General features: G+C 43.2%; 1 protein-coding gene across 1 annotated transcript; it reads right to left on the bottom strand.

Moving 5' to 3' along the window:
- Positions 1-14,439: 14,439 nt before the first annotated feature.
- LOC120546153 lies at positions 14,440-21,469 on the bottom strand. Its single transcript, XM_039780901.1, has 4 exons — positions 21,279-21,469; positions 18,372-18,644; positions 15,918-16,320; positions 14,440-15,054 (listed from the first exon to the last, which is right to left on the bottom strand). Exons 1-4 carry the CDS (start codon positions 21,406-21,408, stop codon positions 14,805-14,807), a joined length of 1,056 nt encoding a protein of 351 aa, XP_039636835.1. The 5' UTR covers positions 21,409-21,469; the 3' UTR covers positions 14,440-14,804.
- Positions 21,470-22,364: the final 895 nt, after the last annotated feature.

Here is a 22,364-nt window from a genome sequence, read left to right as displayed (position 1 = left end):
ATTTACCAGAACATGTGGTACATTTACCTAAACGCAACCTACGCAAACCCAACTGCCCCACGGGGACAATAAAGTTATCTACTACTAATAATCACATGAGTGTCACCTATGATGGATCAGTGTTTTTATTGTATTATTTAGGAGAAACATCGCCATCTGCCGGCCACTCTAGGGTATTACAACTTCAGCAGCAACTTCAGTCAGCTGACCAAAAGAAGCGCTGCGCTTGTTGTGAAGTTGTCAGCAAGCGGGTAAGCGTCTGTCAACAACCTGTAGCTCCTATGGCGCCATTTTGATGCTACCAAGCCATCACCTCCCGTTAGCATCCCATTGACTCCCATTCATTTTGGCGTCACTTTGACAGAGAATATCTTTACATCTGAAGCCTTTAAAGACTCTATTTGTCCGTTGTTTATTTCTAAAGAAACACAAAAATGTATAAAAGGCTCCATTACCTTGTACCTCACGTTATGGCTCCATAGCAGATGTTTTTGTAAAAACAGGCTAAAGATTGTGTCATAACCACATGACTTACTGTCGCACAGTAGAGGAATTAGCTGTTTAAGTTTAATGACTAATGTTAGTGATCAGTAATTAGCCTGTGCCTATGTTATCTCCTTACATATACCTACACTCTCCGTCTCTGTAAGATTGGGAATGATTGAGATTTCTCTCGGCACAGCTACCAGAAGACTTCACACTTTCAGACAGGTGTTCTCGGGGAGGTTGAAGGTGTGAGAGTCTCATTCCTGTCGGATGATGAGCCGTTCTTGTGCGTGGATGTTGATGATGAGAGCAAACAGCAGGAAGGAGAGCTCTGTGACCGAAGACATTCTGCTCCGAGGTCAACAAACACTGACACCACTAAGCTCAAACAAGCAGAGATAAGAGGGAGGGGTGTGTGTGTGTGTGTGTGTGTGTGTGTGTGTGTGTGTGTCTGAAATCTCAATCATTCAATCTTTCAGGAGCAACTTTTGGTAAGTATTCTGATTAATTATTTTCTCATTTTGACTGTATGCCTCCACGTCCCACCGAGCTTCTCCTGTACTATACGGTAATTCCTCTACTGTGTGACAGTAAGTCTCGTGGTTATGACCCAATCGTTAGCCTATTTTTATAAAAGCGTCTGCTATGGAGCCATAACGTGAGGTACAAGGTAATGGAGCCTTTTATACATTTTCGTGTTTCTTTAGAAATAAACAACGGAAAAAAAGAGTCTTTAAACGCTTCAGATATAAAGTTATTCGCTGTCAAAGAGACGCCAAAATGAATGGGAGTCAATGGAATGCTAGCAGAAGGTGATGGCTTGTTAGCCTATGAATCTCCCTATAGGAGGTAAGCTTTCCGGATGCTCGCTTACCCCTTGAACCAGAGGCCGTCTAGCGTCTAAAGCCTGTTCACTCCCTATTAAGGTTAAGTAAGTTCCACTGGGGGTGATCGCGGGCGAGTGCAAAACAAATGGGACTCTATTGTCTCTTTTGCCTGATTGCCGTTGAGAAATCTCAGATTTGATTGTAGTTTTTGTAAGTTCAACATGGATTATAGGTTGAAAGTTGAATGAACAAGTACTTATGTCCTTTTGATTTCTTACAGGTTGAGTCATTGTTGCCCATAACACGCTAGCATTCTGCTAATGAATGCTGAATGGTCGGTGAAGGACTGATTACGATCAGAGATCCCGCTTGATGGCATCTGAAGCGGAACCAGAATGTCAGAGTGAATATTTTGGTGTGGTCTTTCAAACATTAGCAAACCAAACCTCTTTCTAGCACGTGTATTGACAGGGAAAGTCTAACCTGTCAGCTGTGTTGTCGATGCTTCTAGACAAGAACTGGCTCAGAACTCGCCGTAAAGCAGTATCTCTGGCCGTACGATGTGTATGACAACATTGAACCAGCAGTGTGTATTTTCTTAGCCTCCCCTTTGAAATGAAACATTCAAATTACTAGACAATAATTATATCCTGAGAAAAGTGGATTTTTAGGGGTATAGCTCCATAGACCTCCATTCATTCTGGACTCGCCCGTGAGCGCCCTCATATCTGCAACCAGTTCAGAAGCCGGAAGTTTAGACATTGTAATGGCAGAATTACATTTATGCATGATTCTTTATATTTTTGTCTTATTTCTTTCTTAGTTTCTCTAACAATGCTGAAAGGGAGTTTATCTCATTCCCACATGTAGATTCTGATTCTCACTAAAGTAAGTGAGAATCACAAAGTCTGGAACATAATGTGAGCACTGTTTGTCTGAACAGATAGGGGCTACAAGGTCACAGTAAACTATCTCTCTCTGCAGATTCAGTCCTCCCTTGCCAGTTGAGATGTACGGGTCATGTGACCTCAGGGTGAAAGTAGGGCAGAGGGGAAGGAACAAAGTGGCTCCACGATGTCTCTTTAGATTATGGTTAAAGTTGCCTGTAAGAAATGAAGAGTCATGTTTAAGACCAGAACATGTGTGACTATCACTCCCCTTTTCTGTTGTGCATATAAGCTCAGTATTCCTGTTCACTCGTGAAAGAGACTTTTCCACACTGGGCTGCTGTGCCTTTTGTGAAATTGTGTTACTCCTATATTCTTGCAAGTTTATAATAACATACAAAAAAATATATAAATAAAAAGTTCAAAAAAAATAAAAAAATAAAAATAATAATAACATACAAAAACCTAACTTGGTTTACTTTGCAACTGTCTTTATTTTGTTTCACTCTTTAACTTTCTAATCCACTCCTGCTGCAAAAAGAAACTTCCACAACATGCTCTGGTGACACTCATGTGATTATCAGGTAAATGAACCGAATGTTCCGGTAAATTATATATGTTATCAACCAGAAATTATACCTAAATCAGTCAAATGTATGCCATAATGTTACATATATACATTTTTTTCTTATGCATCAGTAATTTTGAATGTATATGTTTGTTTGTCTGTATTGAATATTTATTTCATATAAATGTTTACGTTTCATCGTTTATGTTTGCAACATTCACCAAGGCAAATTCCACATAAGTATATTTATTGTGGCAATAACACCTTTTCTGATATCTTACAGCTGTTTTGTCTTTTTTATTGTTCTACTTTATATTTTATTTATTTATCTTTTTATATTATATCCGACTGAAGAAGGGCCCGAAGAGCTGCAGCCTCTGCCGTGAAAGAGGCAAAGCAGCGGGTGTGGGAGAAGTTTGGAGAATGAAAAAAATATAATGTCCGCAACACTGCTTAAACTCCCATATTTAATACAAATGCAACGTTTCGACCCTACTGGGTCTTCTTCAGGCTTTTGCCTGAAGAAGACCCAGACATTACCCAAACATTAAATTTTTTCATTCTAAGTATTTTCATTTGTCCTTCCAGCCAGAAGGTGGGATGTGCACACAATTACTTTTATAATAGAAGTTCGGAGAAGACATGGAGAAGGACTTTCGGTTGGCACCAAGGTGCTTCTGGAAAACCGTTCCTGGAGGGGGAAGCGGGTGACCATCCAAGCTGTGTACAGTAAGGATGGGACACTGTTGACCTCAACTAAGGAGGTAATAGGGCGGTGGAAGGAGCACTTTGAGGAACTCCTAAATCCAACTAATATGCCCTCTATGTTAGAGACAGAGCTGGAGGATGATGGGGGATTGTTGCTGATTTCCCTGGTTGAAGTCACTGATGTAGTCAAACAACTCCACAGTGGCAAAGCCCCAGAGATCGATGAGATCCGTCCAGAAATGTTGAAAGCTCTGGGTGTGGAGGGCCTGTCTTGGTTGACACGCCTCTTCAACATTGCGTGGAAGTTTGGGACAGTACCTAAGGAGTGGCAGACAGGGGTGGTGGTTCCCCTGTTCAAAAAGGGGGACCAGAGGGTGTGTGCCAATTACAGGGGTATCACACTTCTCAGCCTCCCTGGTAAAGTCTACTCCAAGGTGCTGGAAAGGAGGGTTCGGTCGATAGTCGAACCTCAGATTGAAGAGGAACAATCGTGGGATTCCGTCCTGGTCGTGGAACAACGGACCAGATCTTCACTCGCAAGGATCCTGGAGGGAGCCTGGGAGTATGCCCAACCGGTCTACATGTGTTTTGTGGATCTGGAAAAGGCTTATGACCGGGTCCCCCGGGAGATACTGTGGGAGGTGCTGCGGGAGTATGGGGTGAGGGGGTCCCTTCTCAGGGCCATCCAATCTCTGTACGACCAAAGTGAGAGCTGTGTCCGGGTTCTCGGCAGTAAGTCGGACTCGTTTCAGGTGAGGGTTGGCCTCCGCCAGGGCTGCGCTTTGTCACCAATCCTGTTTGTAATATTTATGGACAGGATATCAAGGAGTAGTCGGGGTGGGGAGGGTTTGCAGTTTGGTGGGCTGGGGATCTCATCGCTGCTCTTTGCAGATGATGTGGTCCTGATGGCATCATCGGCCTGCGACCTTCAGCACTCACTGGATCGGTTCGCAGCCGAGTGTGAAGCGGCTGGGATGAGGATCAGCACCTCTAAATCTTGGGCCATGGTTCTCAGCAGGAAACCGATGGAGTGCCTACTCCAGGTAGGGAATGAGTCCTTACCCCAAGTGAAGGAGTTCAAGTACCTTGGCCTCGGCGCAGCGGGTGCGATATTACATTCAATTTATCGCAGAGCTGAGCCAGAAGGCAAAGCTCTCGATCTACCGGTCAGTTTTCGTTCCTACCCTCACCTATGGTCATGAAGGCTGGGTCATGACCGAAAGAACGAGAGCCAGGGTACAAGCGGCCGAAATGGGTTTCCTCAGGAGGGTGGCTGGCGTCTCCCTTAGAGATAGGGTGAGAAGCTCAGTCATCCGTGAGGAGCTCGGAGTAGAGCCGCTGCTCCTTTGCGTCGAAAGGAGCCAGTTGAGGTGGTTTGGGAATCTGGTAAGGATGCCCCCTGGGCGCCTCCCTAGGGAGGTGTTCCAGGCACGTCCAGCTGGGAGGAGGCCTCGGGGAAGACCCAGGACTAGGTGGAGGGATTGTATCTCCACCCTGGAGCTATTGCCCCCGCGACCCGATCCCGGATAAGCGGACGAAGATGGATGGATGGATGGATGGATCTTTTCATATATTTATTTAACTTGTATTTCTTATAATTCTTATTCTGCTTGTGAACACCGTATATTTATTTATCTCGTCATTATGCATAAACAAGATTATGCATTACATTCAGCTCATTCGGGGTTCAACTTTGTTTTTTCACTTGCCCAGTCGGGAAAGATTTTTTTTTTTTATTTTAGTCAATTTTGATCCTTTAAAACTAATTCCGAGAAAAAATTCCCAGAAAAAAAAGTTACACACACAGACACCCCCCTCTCTCTTATCTCTGCTTGTATGAGCTGAGTGGTGTCAGTGTTAGTCGACCTCGGAGCAGAATGGCTGCAGTCACAGAGCTCTCCTTCCTGCTGTTTGCTCTCATCAACAACATCCATGCTCAAGAACGGCTCATCATCCGACAGGAAAGAGACTCCTACACCTTCAAGCTCCCCGAGAACACCGACTCTTGCCTGATCTCCAGATCTGTTGGTGAGGAGAAACTTGTCCTGTGGAACACCAACAACAAAGTACCTGAACATTTGAAACGACGACTTGTCAGCACGGGGGAAACTTCTTACAACATCCGCAACCTGACCCATTCAGACTCCGGCCCGTACCGAGAGGAGTGTTGGACTGAGGGCAACATGATGCATGACAACAACTTCACTATTACTGTTTGTACTAATTCAATAGATTGGAGATTTATCAGAGCGAAACTTGGAGAAACAGCATTCCTGCCATGTGTGGGAGCAGCTGATAATCTGGATGTCCAGTGGGTCAAAGTGGACAATAGATATGTAACATACAGCAGAGTTTTGGGGGACAATACGACATCAGTGAAGGACAATGTTAGAGGAAGATACCAAATGGTGACAAACACATCAGCTCTTCGTGTATCAAACATCATAGCAACAGACATTACAAACTACATATGTCTGGTGATGAACCAACAGCAGTGTGTTAGTGGTCACGCTCTACAGGTCTTCCTACAGTATGAGATGATCTATGGCTCAGTGGGAGAGACCGCTGTGTTGCCGTGCAATGCTGCTGACTCCACTGATGAATACCCCCCACGTTGGTCTAATCAGATCCACACTGACCTAGGACAACTAAACCAGGCTGTTCTTTCAGTAGACCAAAACTACTCGCTGGTGTTTTCATCTCTAATGTTAAATCACTCAGGTCGGTATTACTGTGATGCCTCTACTAGGAGACAGCAAGTGTATGTGCTGGTGGTGTGCCCCCAATTTGGCCCCCCTGCTGTAGAGCTCTTCTCAGAGGGAGAAGAAGTCACTCTTGGATGCAAAGATAGGGGAGAGGGTAAGGACCATGATTGGTTTATCAAGTCTCACCGAACAAAGGGAAGAATCTTTAGTATAATGTATCAGAGGATGAGTGGAGTGAGCATGCGCAATGATGGGAGCCTGGTTATCTCTAATATCTCAGGGGGAGACGCAGGGGAGTACTGGTGTGCAGTTATTGACCCAGATAGTTATCAGTGTGAGTCAACAGTGAGAACTCTGTTAGTGTACAACGAGCCCTTTGGGATTTAGGAACATGTTTTGTATTATTTGCACTACAAAATAAACTTGAATTGAAAAGAAAAGGTTGTTGAGTTTCTTTGGTAAAGTTTTTTAAAGTGTAAAAGGATTTAAAGGTTTAACTTTAGGAGAAACTGTCTACAAGTTTGACTTTTTGAAAGCATGAAACTAAAGCTTTAAGTTTATTTAGTTAGAGTAAGACTCTGTGTGTGTGTGTGTGTGTGTGTGTGTGTGTGTGTGTGTGTGTGTGTGTGTGTGTGTGTGTGTGTGTGTGTGTGTATACACTTTATTTCAGACCCAGGGGGATCCATATCACAATAAAAAACACACAGAGAATAACATAAAATACAAAAATACAAAACCTTCCACAGTGTTCAGTGTCTGACATACAGACATGTTCGCCAATGGTTCCACAGTCTGGAAGAAAATCTGACAGAACTGCGTGCAGGGTTAGCCATAACAGCGATCAAGTCATTTTCTGACTCAGATACCCAACACATAAATCTATACATCTGGGGCCTCATTTATAAAACCTGTTACGCAAGAAAACGTTGTCGTTTTCCGAACCTAACCCAGTTTTTGTTTTCCTGAACCCAACAATCCCGTTCTTTCCCAGCTGACCCAGAGCTGGTCGCGGCGCCCGGCGAGGGGCTGCCAGCAACGGGGAGAGGCAGGGGATCCTCCCACACCGTGCAGCGGAGGAAATGCGCATTTCCTCCGCTGCTCTCCCCTGCCTCTCCCTGTGAAATGCGCTGTGTGTTTGTTTGATGTGTATCTGTGTGTGTGTGTGTGTGTGTGTGTGTGTGTGTGTGTGTGTGTGTGTGTGTGTGTGTGTGTGTGTGTGTGTGTGTGTGTGTGTGTGTGTGTGTGTGTGTGTGTGTGTGTCTGTGTGTGTGTGTGTGTGTGTCTAAGTGTCTGTGCGTCTTTATGTGGTCGTGTCTGATTGTAGGTGTCTGTGTGTGGGAATGTTGTCTTTCTGCACCTGCTATTCCCACACAAAGTTACCAAATTGTTACATTTCAAGCACTTTCACCTGTTTTGATTAAGTTCTAAGAAAGCACCAATAATGATCCAAAATCTTTTTTCTTTTTTACCTTTTTAATAATTGAATTTCCTTGTTTTCACACAAAAAAACCAAAATTATCATATGATCATAAATGTGATCTTACAGGGGTAAATGGCAAATATGAACCATAAATGAGTCGTGTTTTTTCCCCATTTTTCCGTTTCGTGATTGGTGATCAAGGGCTCCTTTCAAGGCTGGAATATTCATTGATTGATTAACATGGACCTTATTAGGACAAATATGGGACGACCTTGGGAGGAGCGTGAGGCTCGTGCACGACCGCATAAGGTAACGCACGTCCGAATTTATAACGAGAAGAGTGCGTACCGGTGTGCGCCGCAAGGTGTTATAAATCAGAATATCTTTTTTTATAAATGAGGAGAGCAGGTAGGTACCCAGACACTGACAAACATATGGCTTGCACTGGAGCTGGTTGTATACGAAGGTGTACAATACGCTCTGAAGAGTGAGATCTTCACAGATACAGAGCACATGCTAAACTTACGACACAGCATGTTCGCTTGACCATACAGCTTCCGACGCTGCCAATAGATATCCTTATCATCAGACAGGTCATTTGCAATAATATGGCCCAAATATGTAATCTCACTGCACACCCTAAGTGCAGTGCCAGACAGACAGAAGTCAGGGAAGGTTGACTGTCTGTCTTCTCTACTTCTAATAATCATGATTTTACTCTTTTTGGCATTGTATTTTGTATCAAAATCAGCACCATACTGTGTGCATATTCTCAGAAGCTGTTGGCGACCAGCACTATATGGGCTAAAAATGACCAAATCATCTACGTACATAAGGTGATTAATTAGTGCGTCACCAACCCTACAACCTGTACCACATGCATTTTTAATACATATTAAAAAAGAAAAGGAGACTTCCGCCCTGGCGGACACCATTGGTCACTTGGAAGGGAACAGATGTGACATTCCCCCATCTCTCTCATTGTCTGATGGGAGTACCAATAAACCAAGATCCTTATTAAAAAACCAGGGACCCCACTTTTAGACAATTTTAAAAAATAATTTCTCATGATTAACAGGATTGAATGCTTTAGAAGCATCAATGAAGCACATGAACGTTGTGGAATTTTGCCTTACTGATAAACCAAATTGGTTATCGGTATGCAGGACGTACCTCTCAAGTCTACACAATAGAACTGTCTCCAGCACTTTGGACATAACACTGGCCAGAGCTATTGGCCTATAATTATCTGAGCTATTCAGCTTCCCCACTTTATCTTTAATAGCATAGAATCAGGTAACGCTCCATGAACAAAAAAACCTGTGTAGCACATAGCTACCACAGGGCACAGCTTCTGACTGGCAAGTTTAAGATGTTCAGCTGTAATCCTATCCAGACCACAGGCCTTATTATCTCTCAACTTTAATATTGCTTCATTGACTTCAGCAGAAGTGACAATAACATCATCATTAAACTCTACATTATCCACTACAAACATACTTTTTACACAGTTTAACAGTTCATAATATTGTTTCCGCCATAACTGTGAAATTTCATCAGAACCACTCACACCATCTATATATGTATTGTGTGTGTGTGTGTGTGTGTGTGTGTGTGTGTGTGTGTGTGTGTGTGTGTGTCTGCAGCAGATAAACTTTTGGACTTATTTACACTTACTACCAGGCTGACATTACCGAGAGCGTGTGTCAGTGTGTGTTTTGTGGGCATCTGTGTGTGTGTGTGTGTGTGTGTGTGTGTGTGTGTGTGTAGCAGATAAACCTTTGGACTTATTTACCCTTACTACCAGGCTGACATTACCGAGAGCGTGTGTCAGTGTGTGTTTTGTGGGCATCTGTGTGTGTGTGTGTGTGTGTGTGTGTGTGTGTGTGTAGCAGATAAACCTTTGGACTTATTTACCCTTACTACCAGGCTGACATTACCGAGAGTGTGTGTCTGTGAGTGTTTTGTGGGCATCTGTGTGTGTGTGTGTGTGTAGCAGATAAACCTTTGGACTTATTTACACTTACTACCAGGCTGACATTACCGAGAGTGTGTGTCTGTGAGTGTTTTGTGGGCATCTGTGTGTGTGTGTGTGTGTGTGTGTGTGTGTGTGTGTGTGTGTGTGTGTGTGTGTGTGTGTGTGTGTGTGTGTGTGTGTGTGTGTGTGTGTGTGTGTGTGTGTGTGTGTGTGTGTGTGTAGCAGATAAACCTTTGGACTTATTTACCCTTACTACCAGGCTGACATTACCGAGAGTGTGTGTCTGTGTGTGCGTCTGTGTGTGTTTTGTGTGCGTCTGCGTGTGTTCTCATATTTCTGTTAAATCCTAAAAACTTTAAGTGACTTTGTGAGGTTTGTTTTTAAAATGGAAACAAATCTGAAAAAAATGAAAATTTGACCAAACAGGTCAAAAACAAAATGTTGGAAAAAAAAAAGGTCAACTGTTGAAAGCATTAAAAGTGTAATTAATTCATAATCTTACTGAAGTATCGGCATCAAAATCAAACTCTGACACAATGTGTTTTATATGTTTATCAAAATATTCAATATCACGTAAACAACTAACGCCGCGTTCAACCTTAAAGTCCTTTGTCTTTTCTTTCTGTCGCTTTTCTTAACTTTTTCGTCACCTGTTTTGACGTTTTTGCCGCCTTTTTCAGTCTTTTTAGACATTTGTCTTTTACCAATTTTTTTCCGAATGCTATAAAAATTGAATAAAAACACCCAAATTCACTGATCATTTATTTTGCTTCTGAAGAGCGTCGTATGGAACCATCCACGTTCTTTTTTTTGTTTGTTGATAATTCAGTTGAAAGAAACCCAAATTTCTAATATAGAAACTTTGAAAATGGGTCACATTTTTTGCCTCAAAGAAAACAGAAGGGTTAATCTTTTGGAGTGTTATTCTTTTAACATCCCACAAAGAGACACAAAATGTCCTTGGCGAATTACGCCTTTAACCACCGTAACAAACATATACGGGCACCTAAGGCCGCTTGCACACCGGCTGCGTGGCGTGAGCGTGTCAGCTGTGTGGCGTGTCCGTTTTTTATTTTGGCTCCCATGGTAACAGGTTAGAGCGTGCACACTGCCTGCGTGACACGCTGCCTGCGGCTCGAGCTGCGTCGAAAACGCGTGCGTGCTAGAAATAGGGCCGACGCCTATTTTTCACGCGACACGCAAGCGTGTTGGAAGCGTTTCCAGGCAAAATAGAATAGGAAAAGATGTTTATATGTCATTTAGACTCAAATACATTTAATAAATATGATATTTTTTTAGTTTTTTATTGAAATTTTAGCAGTTCAAGTCCACTGAAAAGCTTGAAATGATACAAAGGTAAGTGGTGAACTGCCTGAGGTTAAAAAAAAAAAGTAAGGTTACCCAAAACTGAAAAATAATGTACATTTCAGTATTTTACAAAAAGGTCTTTTTCAGGGAACAAGAAATGGGTTAACAACATAAAGCTGTTCTGCAGAAATGGAGGTTGATCAAGCTTTGAAAGTTGGTGCTACCAATTCCCACAGGTGTTCCAACTGGTCTGGATTACTTACCACCCCCTCTGTTTGTATAAAAGTATTGTTGGAACACACTGTGGTACTATACCCTCAGGAGCATTATTTGAACAGTATTGTACTGCAGAAAGTAGTGTGTTGCTATAAAAATGGCGGGAAAAAGGCAATTAACAATGGAAGAGAGACAGACCATCATAACACTTAAGAATGTTGGTCTTTCCTACAGAGAAATTGCGAAGAAAGTCAAGGTGTCAGTGAGTACAGTATTCTTCACCATCAAAAGGCACTTAGAAACTGGAGGAAGCTCTGACAGGAAGAGGTCTGGCAGAGCCAAAGCCACAACAGAATCAGAAGACAAGTTTCTGAGAGTCAACAGCTTGTGTGATAGGCGGCTCACAGGACAACAGCTTCAAGCACAGCTTAATAGAGGTCGTAATAAGCAAGTCTCAGTTTCAACTGGAAAGAGAAGACTTGGAGCTGCAGGTTTGATAGGTCGAGTTGCAGCAAGAAAGCCACTACTAAGACGTCAGAATAAGAAAAAGAGGCTTGCCTGGGCCAAGAAACATAGTCAATGGACTACTGAAGACTGGAAGAAGGTGCTATGGACTGATGAATCAAAATCTGAAATCTTCTGTTCATCACGGAGGATTTTTGTAAGCCGTTGAGTAGGCGAAAGGATGGTTCCTCAGTGTGTGACATCAACTGTCAAACATGGAGGAGGAAGCGTGATGGTCTGGGGCTGTTTGGCTGGATCCAGGGTCGGTGATTTGTACAGAGTGAAAGGCACCCTGAACCAAAACGGTACCACAGCATTGTGCAGCACCATGCAGTACCCTCTGGTATGAGCCTAGTTGGTCAGGGGTTCATCCTACAGCAAGATAATGACCCAAAACATAAGTCCAAACTATGCCAGAACTACATTAGCAAAAAATAACAAGCAACCTACAAGTGCCACACATTTATGGGAACTTCTGCAACAGAGTTGGGAAGAACTTTCTGAAGAATATTTGATTTGCATTGTAGAAAGAATGCCACGAGTGTGTTCAGATGTTATATCTGCTAAAGGGGGCTACTTTGATGAGTCAAAAATTTAGAATACATTTTGGTTTATAAATTGATTCGATGATTTATTTTTTAACTTAAATTGTTTATTTGTTCTATTCTTTCATTCCAGAGTACAATAAGACATTGAACTGCATGAACTTCAATAAAAACCTGGAAAAACTGGGCTGTTCTAAAACTTTTGAGCGGTAGGTGTAGGTATATATATATATATGAAAGTATATATATATATGAAAGTATATATATATACATACATACATACATACTACCGGTCAAAAGTTTTTATATATAGCAAGCACTCACAGCAACTTTGATGGCAATTGGATAAAGAATGCCTGAGATATCATCTCATTTACTTTGTTACAGGTGCCAAGTCCCTGTACCAACTTTGGTTTCGATATGTGAAAGCGTTGCTGAGATATGAGCCTGTGATCATAGCGCCCCCACAGTGGTCAAAAGTCACCAAATTTCTTGAGCCTCCTCCTAATTGGGTCATGAGTCCAAGTATTGAGACTGGTTTTGATACATGAAAGCCTGCCCCGAGATATGAGTTCACTTACCGTTTAGCGGCTTCGCCGTCGATTTCAATTGGCGGGCAAACGCTTTCAAATATCAATACGCAATGGAATAACTTTTGTGCGGCTTGGTCTGAAGATCATCTGTGCCAAGTTTCGTGAAAATCAGAGAAATTGTGTGACCTGTGAAAACGTTTTAGTGTTTTTCATGAAATCCAATATGGCGGCTGGATCAATTATGCTGACGTCACAAATTGGCATGTGTCGGCCTTAGGACCTCCCACCGTATTAACGGACACCGCTAGTAAGTTTTAGGTTATGTTTAGACAGAAACGATCTGAAGAGAAAACGCAAAACTGGGGTTGCATCTAAACGAAAGGCCCATCTGATCAAATATTTTGTCATTTTCACCTGCGAGCGTATTCGTGTAAACAGGGCCTTAATTCCAAACACATCAAACGTTATGGGCCAAAACATAATGTTGCTAATTACAGCACCCCCTATAGGTCTAAGGTCACCACATTTCTTGAGCTTTTTCCTAATTGGGCCCTATACCTATGTACTAAGATTGGTGTTGATACATGAAAGACTTGCCGAGATACGAGTTCACTTCCCATTTGGCAGCTTCGCCGTCGATTTTGATTGGCTGTGACGAGCAAACACTGTCGAATATCAATACGCAATGTAATAACTTTTGTGACGCATGGTCTGAACATCATCTGTGCCGCGTTTCGTGAAAATCGGACCAATTTTGTGACCTGTGAAAACTTTTTTGTGTTTTTTTGATCAAATCCAATATGGCGGAAGGTCCAACATGGCGGATATTGACATCATGGGGTGCGTTGAGTTCAGTGTCATCCAAGGATTCCAACTATATCTCAAAATCTGGCATACGGTTCAAAAGTTAATCGCATGGATGCAACGCCAACTTTGACCCATTGGTGGCGCAGACCTAGCCTCGTGAGACCGTCCTGATCTGGCGAGCTCCAGGTTTCTAATCCCAGATCAGTCTGGCATCTTGAGATAGAGAAAATTTGGAGCCGTTCGCCAAACAACCGACCAATCAGCGTTGGTTTTGAGATGGGTTTAGGTGTGACGCAACGAGAAGCGACTGTTAGTCTAAACAACGTGGCGGCTTCCACGGATGAGATGAGCGTAGCTATCGCAGCAAGTTTTATCTGAATTAGAAAGTATTCCTTCATTGGAAGAAGAGCAAAAAAAAACTGCACTGGAGGCTTTTCTCGGAGGAAAAGATGTTTTTGCTCTTCTCCCGACTGGTTTCGGCAAGAGGATTGATCTGATTGGTTGATTTGGCCCGTCTATCGCCAATAAGTGGTGATAGACAGATGGTTTATCCAATCAACTAACCAGTATTTTCGCCGTTCTCCAACGGAAAGTTCCCAGATGGATATGCCAAGCAAATGCGAAGCGATGCATCTGGTGGAGTCAGGTTAGCGCAGACCTAAAACTGAAAATGAATTGAGGGATTGTCCCGAATCAATGTGCCAAATTTCACAACTTTCTACTGTCCGGTTCTATGGGCTGCCATAGACTCCCATGGCAGAGGAAAGATGTGCAATAAGTAGAATCACTATGGGGCCTTGGAGCTTTGCTGCTTGGCCCCCAATTTTAAAATATTGCACCTGTCAATCCAGATGGAAATATTCTGGAGCCTATTTTGCCGTCAATACTGCCGACGTATTTGCTGTAATCAGATCAGTATATGTTTATGTTTATGGAAAACATCCATGTGTCCAGACAAGGCTAGCAGCAGCAGCGCCAGGTCAGACACCTTTCTGGTGTGTAAAGACATAGAAAACGCCACGCTCACGCCACGCAGCCAGTGTGCAAGTCTAAGCCTGAGTCTTCCACAAAGTGAGGGAAAACACTGGAATTAAATAAAATGTGATCCCTACAGTATTTATAAAAAAAATGTCTTTGTCGGCCGGGTTGGCTCAGTTGGTAGAGCAGGCGCACCTTTGCCGCATGTCATTCCCCCTCTCTCCCTCCCCTTTCATGTCTTCAGCGGTCTTGTGGAAACAAAGACCTAAAAATGCCCCAAAAAATAACCTTTAAAAAAAAGAATTGTTACATGTATTTTCTGGGGGGGAAGGGGTCACTGAAAACTCGTAGCGCCAAACTCGGCTTCGTGTAGAAAGTGCTGCATCTTGGTCCGGACCCAGGACTGCTTCTGTGGGGGGAGCCTCCTCATGGCCGGCGCCAGGCTCAGCAGGAACAGCGTGACGTCGTCTCTCTGGTCCGGCTCGCGCTCTCGCTGAGCCTCGCGGGCTTCCGTCCTCCGCAGGAACTCCTCCAGCAGAGCGTCCACGCTCTTCCTCCTGGCCCGGGGCGGCCTGGGAGACAGGCTGCAAACGGGACAAAAATATTACAGTTATGTCAAAGTACTGGGGGCTGGGACAATATGCCAATATCCCTTATAATGCCCATATTTAATGCTGTCTTTTTTAAAACTTTATCCTTGCACGTAACGTAACATAATGCAACAAATAGCAAAATGTTGGCGTTATTTTGTCACTTATTGGGAGCAGTAGGCTAGATGGAGCCGGTTGCCTCCAGGATCTGTGCTAAGCTAGGCTAGATGGAGCCAGTTACCTCCAGGATCTGTGCTAAGCTAGGCTAGATGGAGCCGGTTACCTCCAGGATCTGTGCTAAGCTAGGCTAGATGGAGCCAGTTACCTCCAGGATCTGTGCTAAGCTAGGCTAGATGGAGCCAGTTACCTCCAGGATCTGTGCTAAGCTAGGCTAGATGGAGCCGGTTACCTCCAGGATCTGTGCTAAGCTAGGCTAGATGGAGCCAGTTACCTCCAGGATCTGTGCTAAGCTAGGCTAGATGGAGCCGGTTGCCTCCAGGATCTGTGCTAAGCTAGGCTAGATGGAGCCAGTTACCTCCAGGATCTGTGCTAAGCTAGGCTAGATGGAGCCGGTTACCTCCAGGATCTGTGCTAAGCTAGGCTAGCGGTGGGTGCGTCAGACAGAGAAGGGTATGATGGACTTATGTAACTCTGGGGGACACGCTGAATAAGACAAAGTCCCAATAAGTCTACGTGTTCCTTTAAAACCAGGAAAAGAAACTTGTGTTGTGTATTACGATATCCAAAATTAACTTTTTCATCCACCAGCCACCTGCACATTTTACCAGCATTGGACCGGTAGGCGGGGCTGGTTTTGGACCCTGATTATAGTAACACGATGTATGTAACTTTCCCACCTGTGCCTGGGAGACGCGGCGCCACACTCCTCCTCGCCGTCCCATTCGTCCGACAGCTCCACCACCTCGGCGTCCGGCTCTTCTGTCTTCAGATGCGGCGGCGGCGGCGGCGTCTGCTCCGCCGGCTGCGAGGACGAAGGTTGCGAAGAAGAAGCCAGGGACGCGGCCAGAGACGTGACCGACTGCATCATCATCTCAAACAGGTCCTTCATGTTGTCGTGCGGCTGCGTTTGGACGCCGCAGTCATCTCTGGCGCCCGCCGCCAACGCCGCCTCCGAGCCCAGCTCCGTCTTCGCTGCTTTGGATCGGACGCCGTCTCTGTGGGCGGAGGACGGACGCTTCCTCTGCCCAAACTCAGAGGAGGACGAGGACGTCGTCGTCGTAGCGTCTGCTACGAAGATGTCTACAGAGACACACAAAACTATCATTTCATCTCCATCCTACAGCTGCAAAGAGGAATCCATTAGTTGTCGACTATTAAATTAACCTCCAACTAAAAAGTCAAACTTCTCCGATTGCAGCTTGTTAAATGTGAATATCTTCGAAGAAATGACAAAAACAAATTTTTTTAAACGCCAAAAACGTTGATAAAGGCGACTGAAATGTAGAAAAAGGCGACAGAAACTATGAAAAATGTATGGCTGAATGTTTGCGAGTCATTCTCAGAGATTACTGATACATTTCTTACAATATTCCAAAGATATTTCCCCAGTTAAAAGAGAATAACATCCTAATAACCTTCCCATATATTGAGTCTTTAGCACTGAAAAAGTGACCTTTAGTTGATCGTTAAGATCTTAAAATGGTCTTCAACTATCAAATTAATCTGCAACTATTCTGATAATCCATTAATCGGTTTAAATCATTTTTATGGAAATAAAGTAAAACTTGTGTGATTAAATGTGAATAGGTTTCTAGTTTCTTCTCTCCTCCTTACTTTCATCCTTCCTTCCTTCTCTGCATTTCTTCCTCCTTCCCTACGTACTTCCTTTCTTCCTTTCATCCTTCTCTGCATTTCTTCCTCCTTCCCTACTTACTTCCTTTCCTTCTTTCATCCTTCCTTCCTTCTCTGCATTTCTTCCTCCTTCCCCACATCCTTCCTTTCTTCCTTTCATCCTTCCTTCCTTCTCTGCATTTCTTCCTCCTTCCCCACGTACTTCCTTTCTTCCTTTCATCCTTCCTTCCTTCTCTGCATTTCTTCCTCCTTCCCTACGTACTTCCTTTCCTTCTTTCATCCTTCCGTCTTTCTCTGCATTTCTTCCTCCTTCCCTACGTACTTCCTTTCATCCTTCTCTGCATTTCTTCCTCCTTCCCTACGTACTTCCTTTCCTTCTTTCATCCTTCCTTTCTCTCTTCCTTTCTCCTTCCTTTCATCCTCTGCATTTCTTCCTCCTTCCCTACGTACTTCCTTTCATCCTTCTCTGCATTTATTCCTCCTTCCCTACGTACTTCCTTTCCTTCTTTCATCCTTCCTTCCTTCTCTGCTTTTCTTCCTCCTTCCCTACATACTTCCTTTCCTTCTTTCATCCTTCCTTCCTTCTCTGCATTTCTTCCTCCTTCCCCACATACTTCCTTTCTTCCTTTCATCCTTCCTTCCTTCTCTGCATTTCTTCCTCCTTCCCCACGTACTTCCTTTCTTCCTTTCATCCTTCCTTCCTTCTCTGCATTTCTTCCTCCTTCACTACGTACTTCCTTTCCTTCTTTCATCCTTCCTTCCTTCTCTGCATTTCTTCCTTCCTTCCCCACGTACTTCCTTTCTTCCTTTCATCCTTCCTTCCTTCTCTGCATTTCTTCCTCCTTCCCTACGTACTTCCTTTCCTTCTTTCATCCTTCCTTCCTTCTCTGCTTTTCTTCCTCCTTCCCTACGTTCTTCCTTTCCTTCTTTCATCCTTCCTTCCTTCTCTGCATTTCTTCCTTCCTTCCCCACGTACTTCCTTTCTTCCTTTCATCCTTCCTTCCTTCTCTGCATTTCTTCCTCCTTCACTACGTACTTCCTTTCCTTCTTTCATCCTTCCTTCCTTCTCTGCTTTTCTTCCTCCTTCCCTACGTACTTCCTTTCCTTCTTTCATCCTTCCTTCCTTCTCTGCATTTCTTCCTCCTTCCCTAATTACTTCCTGTCTTTCGTCTTCTTTCCTTCCTTCCCTCTTCCCGTCCTCTTATTCATTCTTCCTTTACTTTCCTTCTGTACTTCCTTCCTTCCCTTTTCTGTCCATGCTTGCCTCCTTTCTTTTATCCTTCTTTCCTTCCCTCCTCTTCTTTTCGTCCCTATTTCCTTTCCTATACACTACGTAATTCCTTTCTTCTTTTCCTACATACTTGAAAACGTACATAAAGTTTAGAATCAGTCTGAGTCATTTTTTATGTAGAAATAGTAAAACGTGTGTGATGTCAGCTTGTTAAACGTGAATATGTTTCTAGGCTCTTCTCTCCTTCTAGACCTCCTTAAGTACCGACCGTAGTCGTCGCCGTCGTCGCTGCGTGCGTCCGTGGTCGTGCTGCAGCCCATCTCGGCGGCGTGGAGCTGGGAGGGCTGCGGGTCCAGCGCCCAGCCGTTGGTGCCCGCCGCCCTTGCGTCGATAAACGGGTTCAAAAACGACAGGATGGCCGAGTATCTCCACGGCCGGTAGTTAAAGAGCCCGATGCCGCTCTCGCGCCTCTCTTTCTCCCGCTGGCGTTCCCTCCGGTGCTGGTCCCTCAGCGTCTTCCACTTCCTTCTGCACTCCGACTCTGAGAAAACACAGCAAGTAGAAGAACATATGTCCACGTAGCTACACATTCAACATTAGGGCCCTATTTTAACGATCTAATGCTAAGGCTCTGTTAAAATAACAATGAAATGCTGCGTTATTGACTTTAGACCAGGTTTTTGTTGGTCAATGGTGCGATCACTTCCCGCTGCCTCAAGATAGCAATTCTCCCAGAATGCACCTGAACACACCTCCCTGTAAGACCAGCGCGCCCAGAATGCACCTGAACACACCTCCCTGTAAGACACAGATGGGTGCAGGTGCATTTGTTATTTAAAATACGCGGGCGCTGAACGGGAAACTGACTACTGCGTCGGTCTTAAACTAGCAAAGACACTCAGGGGTATTAAGTCCCATCAATGCTGTCAAAACTACCGGATCGTACTTCCGTCCTTCACAATAAAATGACATGCTTCAACAACTCTGAATTATGCAATAAAAGCTCCTTAATTTCCAGTAAAATAAAAATAGAAACTTTTTTGAGGGAGAGATCGTCGCTCGAGCGTTCTTACTTCTTTTCCTCATCAAAGTCACTTTCATATACTAATTAGACATCTAAATGTCCACATACATATATGAAAATCCATACGTAGATTGTTAGATGGGTATAGATCAATTCTGCTAACATTTTTGGTGATGATCGGAAACGTAAAGTACCGCGAAAACACCGGAAACTGCGTCAGGTCGGAAGTGTCCGAACACGGCCAATAGCAGCGAGTGGTGTCCCAACGTGGACACGGTGACGCTACTTCCTTAATTACTTTTTGTCACAGTAATATTTCATTGTGGTTGTGCTGTGCATAAAGGACCAGAAAATAAATAAACTAAACTAAATAAGTTAAACGACTAAAACACTTACAGGGTTGTTTTTTTTTCTGCATTATGAGTAAGTAATAAGAGAAGACTTTGTTGATGATACATAGCTACCTGTACTTATTTTAGATTTTAACACGCGTGTGTCCACAGTCTGTAAAAGTCTTCGGGTGTTTTAGTCAATTACAGAACCAATTATGGTTTCTATTTTTATTTGATAAAACAATGACGTTATATCTGTGTGTGTTTTTATGGTTTACATCTTCAGTAGGAACCAAGGTGCTATATAAATACAGCTGCCTTGCCATTCTAAAAACTATTATTCCACATGAACACACACACACACACACACACACACACTGTAGTTTATTTGGTTATACATGTATGGTCAATGTGATGTATTGTGCATAAGTGACCGGAAACTACAATAATAAACTAAACTGTAGAAACACTCACAGGGGGATTTTTACTGCTTTATGAGGACTTCTACTTTTTTTTTTTTCTTCAGTGCAGGACTTGTAAAGGTGTATTTTCAGTCAGTAAAGTGGTCGGCTGTTTTAGTAAATATAGAGTATCTTTACTTTATGTGTTGTCCTCCCGTCGACCGTGCAACTTTAGATTTTTCTGAGTCAAAATGTAATCTTTTTTTCCAACGTTGTGGTCGTCTTTTTTTTTCGAGACTTCTGTCGCTTTTCAACAACATTTTTTATATGTTTTTTTGTCACTTCTTACCTATGTTTTTGTCACATTTTCCCCACATATTTGAAGCTATTTCCGACAGTGTCGTCACTCTTTTCAATGTTCTTTTTACTCTCCAAATGCTATAAAATTTTATAAAACACCCAAATTCAATGAAAGTAGTGAGCTGATCTTTTATTTGACTTGTGAAGAGTAATGGTTGTACGGAACCATCCGCGTTATTTTTGGATAATTTGGTTGAAAGAAACCCAAATTTCTGATAGAGAAACTTTTTAAAATTTGACCTGAAGACAACACAAGAATTAAGAAACTATACATATTTATTTATATATATTTGTATTGTTTAACCCTCCGTTGTCCTCTAGGTCAAATTTGACAGAAATTTGGGTTTTCTTTCAACCAAATTGTCAAAAAAAATAACGTGGATGGTTCCCTGCAACGCTCGTCACAAGTCAAATAAATGATCAGGTCGCTACTTTCATTGAATATGGGTGTTTTATTAAATTTTATAGCAAATTTTGTTTATAAAAGAACGTTGAAAAAAAGTCAAAAAAACAACAACAAAAATGTCCCATAAAAAGCGCAGAAGTACAGACAAAAAAATTGGAAAAAAAGTGACAAAAAAAAGTGACATAAAAAAATTGGAAAACATCAGCTCAGTACTTTCATTGGGTGTTTTTATTACATTTTATAGCATTTGGAGCGGGAAAAGAAAAGCTTCAAAAACGTCGGTAAAATCTGACTAAATAATGTCGGGGAAAAGTGACAAAACCATCGGGACCAAAAACGTAAAATTTTGACCCAGAAAAACTAAAATAAGTTGCACGGGAAGCCAACACAAGGGTTAAGATTGACGTATTTAGTAGGAACCAATGCGCTCGGAGCTGCGAGCCGCAGACAGTCGGAGGGTTTTGAGGGACGGACTCGCTATTGTTTTGATCTTTTCGAGAAGAGATCTGTTGTGAATTGTATATTAATAAAGTGGTTTAACGGAGTCTCTCTCCACAGCCACCGGGCAGCAGCTCCGGGCGGCCGGCTCGGCGGAACAACTCGAGTCTTAGCGGAGCGGTTGTTGACGGTATTAAATAAATTAACAACTTACCGGGAACCCCGACTATCTCGGAGACTTGTCTCCAGGACTCGGCTCTCATGTTCAGGTCCCTGTAGGTCGGGGAGTTAGTGTCGTAGAGACTCGGGAAGCCGGACACCGCCAGGATCAGTTTGTGCTCCATTTTTAGTTTAAAAAGTCCCGAACCTGTCCCTGTCCTGGCGGAGTGAGACGAGACAACAACAACGGTGTGTTTCCGCTTCCGGTGCGACGCTAAGCGACCGCTTATTGGTTCTCCCAGCCGCGCGTCACAAAACGTTTACATTTTAGAGATTATTAACATACAGTTTTGTATTTCTTTTATTCATCTAATAATCTTTTATTTATGTTTATGAGGTATTTAGTTTTTATTTATTGTATCTATTTTTTTTTGCTCCTCAGATCTCTGCAGGGTAAATCCAGACAGCTAGCTAGACTGTCTGTCTGTCTGTCTGTCTGTCTGTCTGTCTGTCTGCTCCTCATATCTCTGCAGGGTAAATCCAGACAGCTAGCTAGACTATCTGTCCAATCTGAGTTTTCTGTTCCACGACTAAAACTACTTTTGAACGTACACATGTTCCACCAAAACAAGTTCCTTCCTGAGACTATTTAGCAGAGGCACCGTGGCTCCGTCTGGAGCTTAGCCCCGCCCCAAGACGATTGTGATTGGTTTAAAGAAATGCCAATAAACCAGAGCACGTTTTTCTCCCATCCAGGAATGCTGTGTGGACTAGCCAGACCTTCCTCCGCAGCGCTGTGGAGGAAGGTCTGGTAAAGTGAGACTACTTACTCACTTAAAGACTTACTTACTTACTGACTTTCTAAGTAATTTATTTACTTACTTACTTACTTACTTACTTACTAACTTACTTCCTTACTTATTTACTTATTTACTTATTTACTTATTTACTTATTTACTTAATTACTTTTTGTCTCAGTATTATTTCATCTTGTCCATACTGACTGTGAAGAGATCCTTTTAATGGAGGTAAAAATCCACCGGCCTAGTTTCAGTTGAGCCTGAGTTGTATTGACGCAGGTTCAGGCTCCTCTAGGAGGGTCGTAGGTCTCCTGAGGGGCCTCTAGGAGGGCCGCAGGTCT

The sequence above is a fragment of the Perca fluviatilis genome, chromosome 18, assembly GCF_010015445.1.
Source record: "Perca fluviatilis chromosome 18, GENO_Pfluv_1.0, whole genome shotgun sequence".
In the NCBI taxonomy this organism is placed as follows: Eukaryota; Metazoa; Chordata; class Actinopteri; order Perciformes; family Percidae; genus Perca; species Perca fluviatilis.
This window is presented reverse-complemented; position numbering and strand designations above follow the sequence as displayed.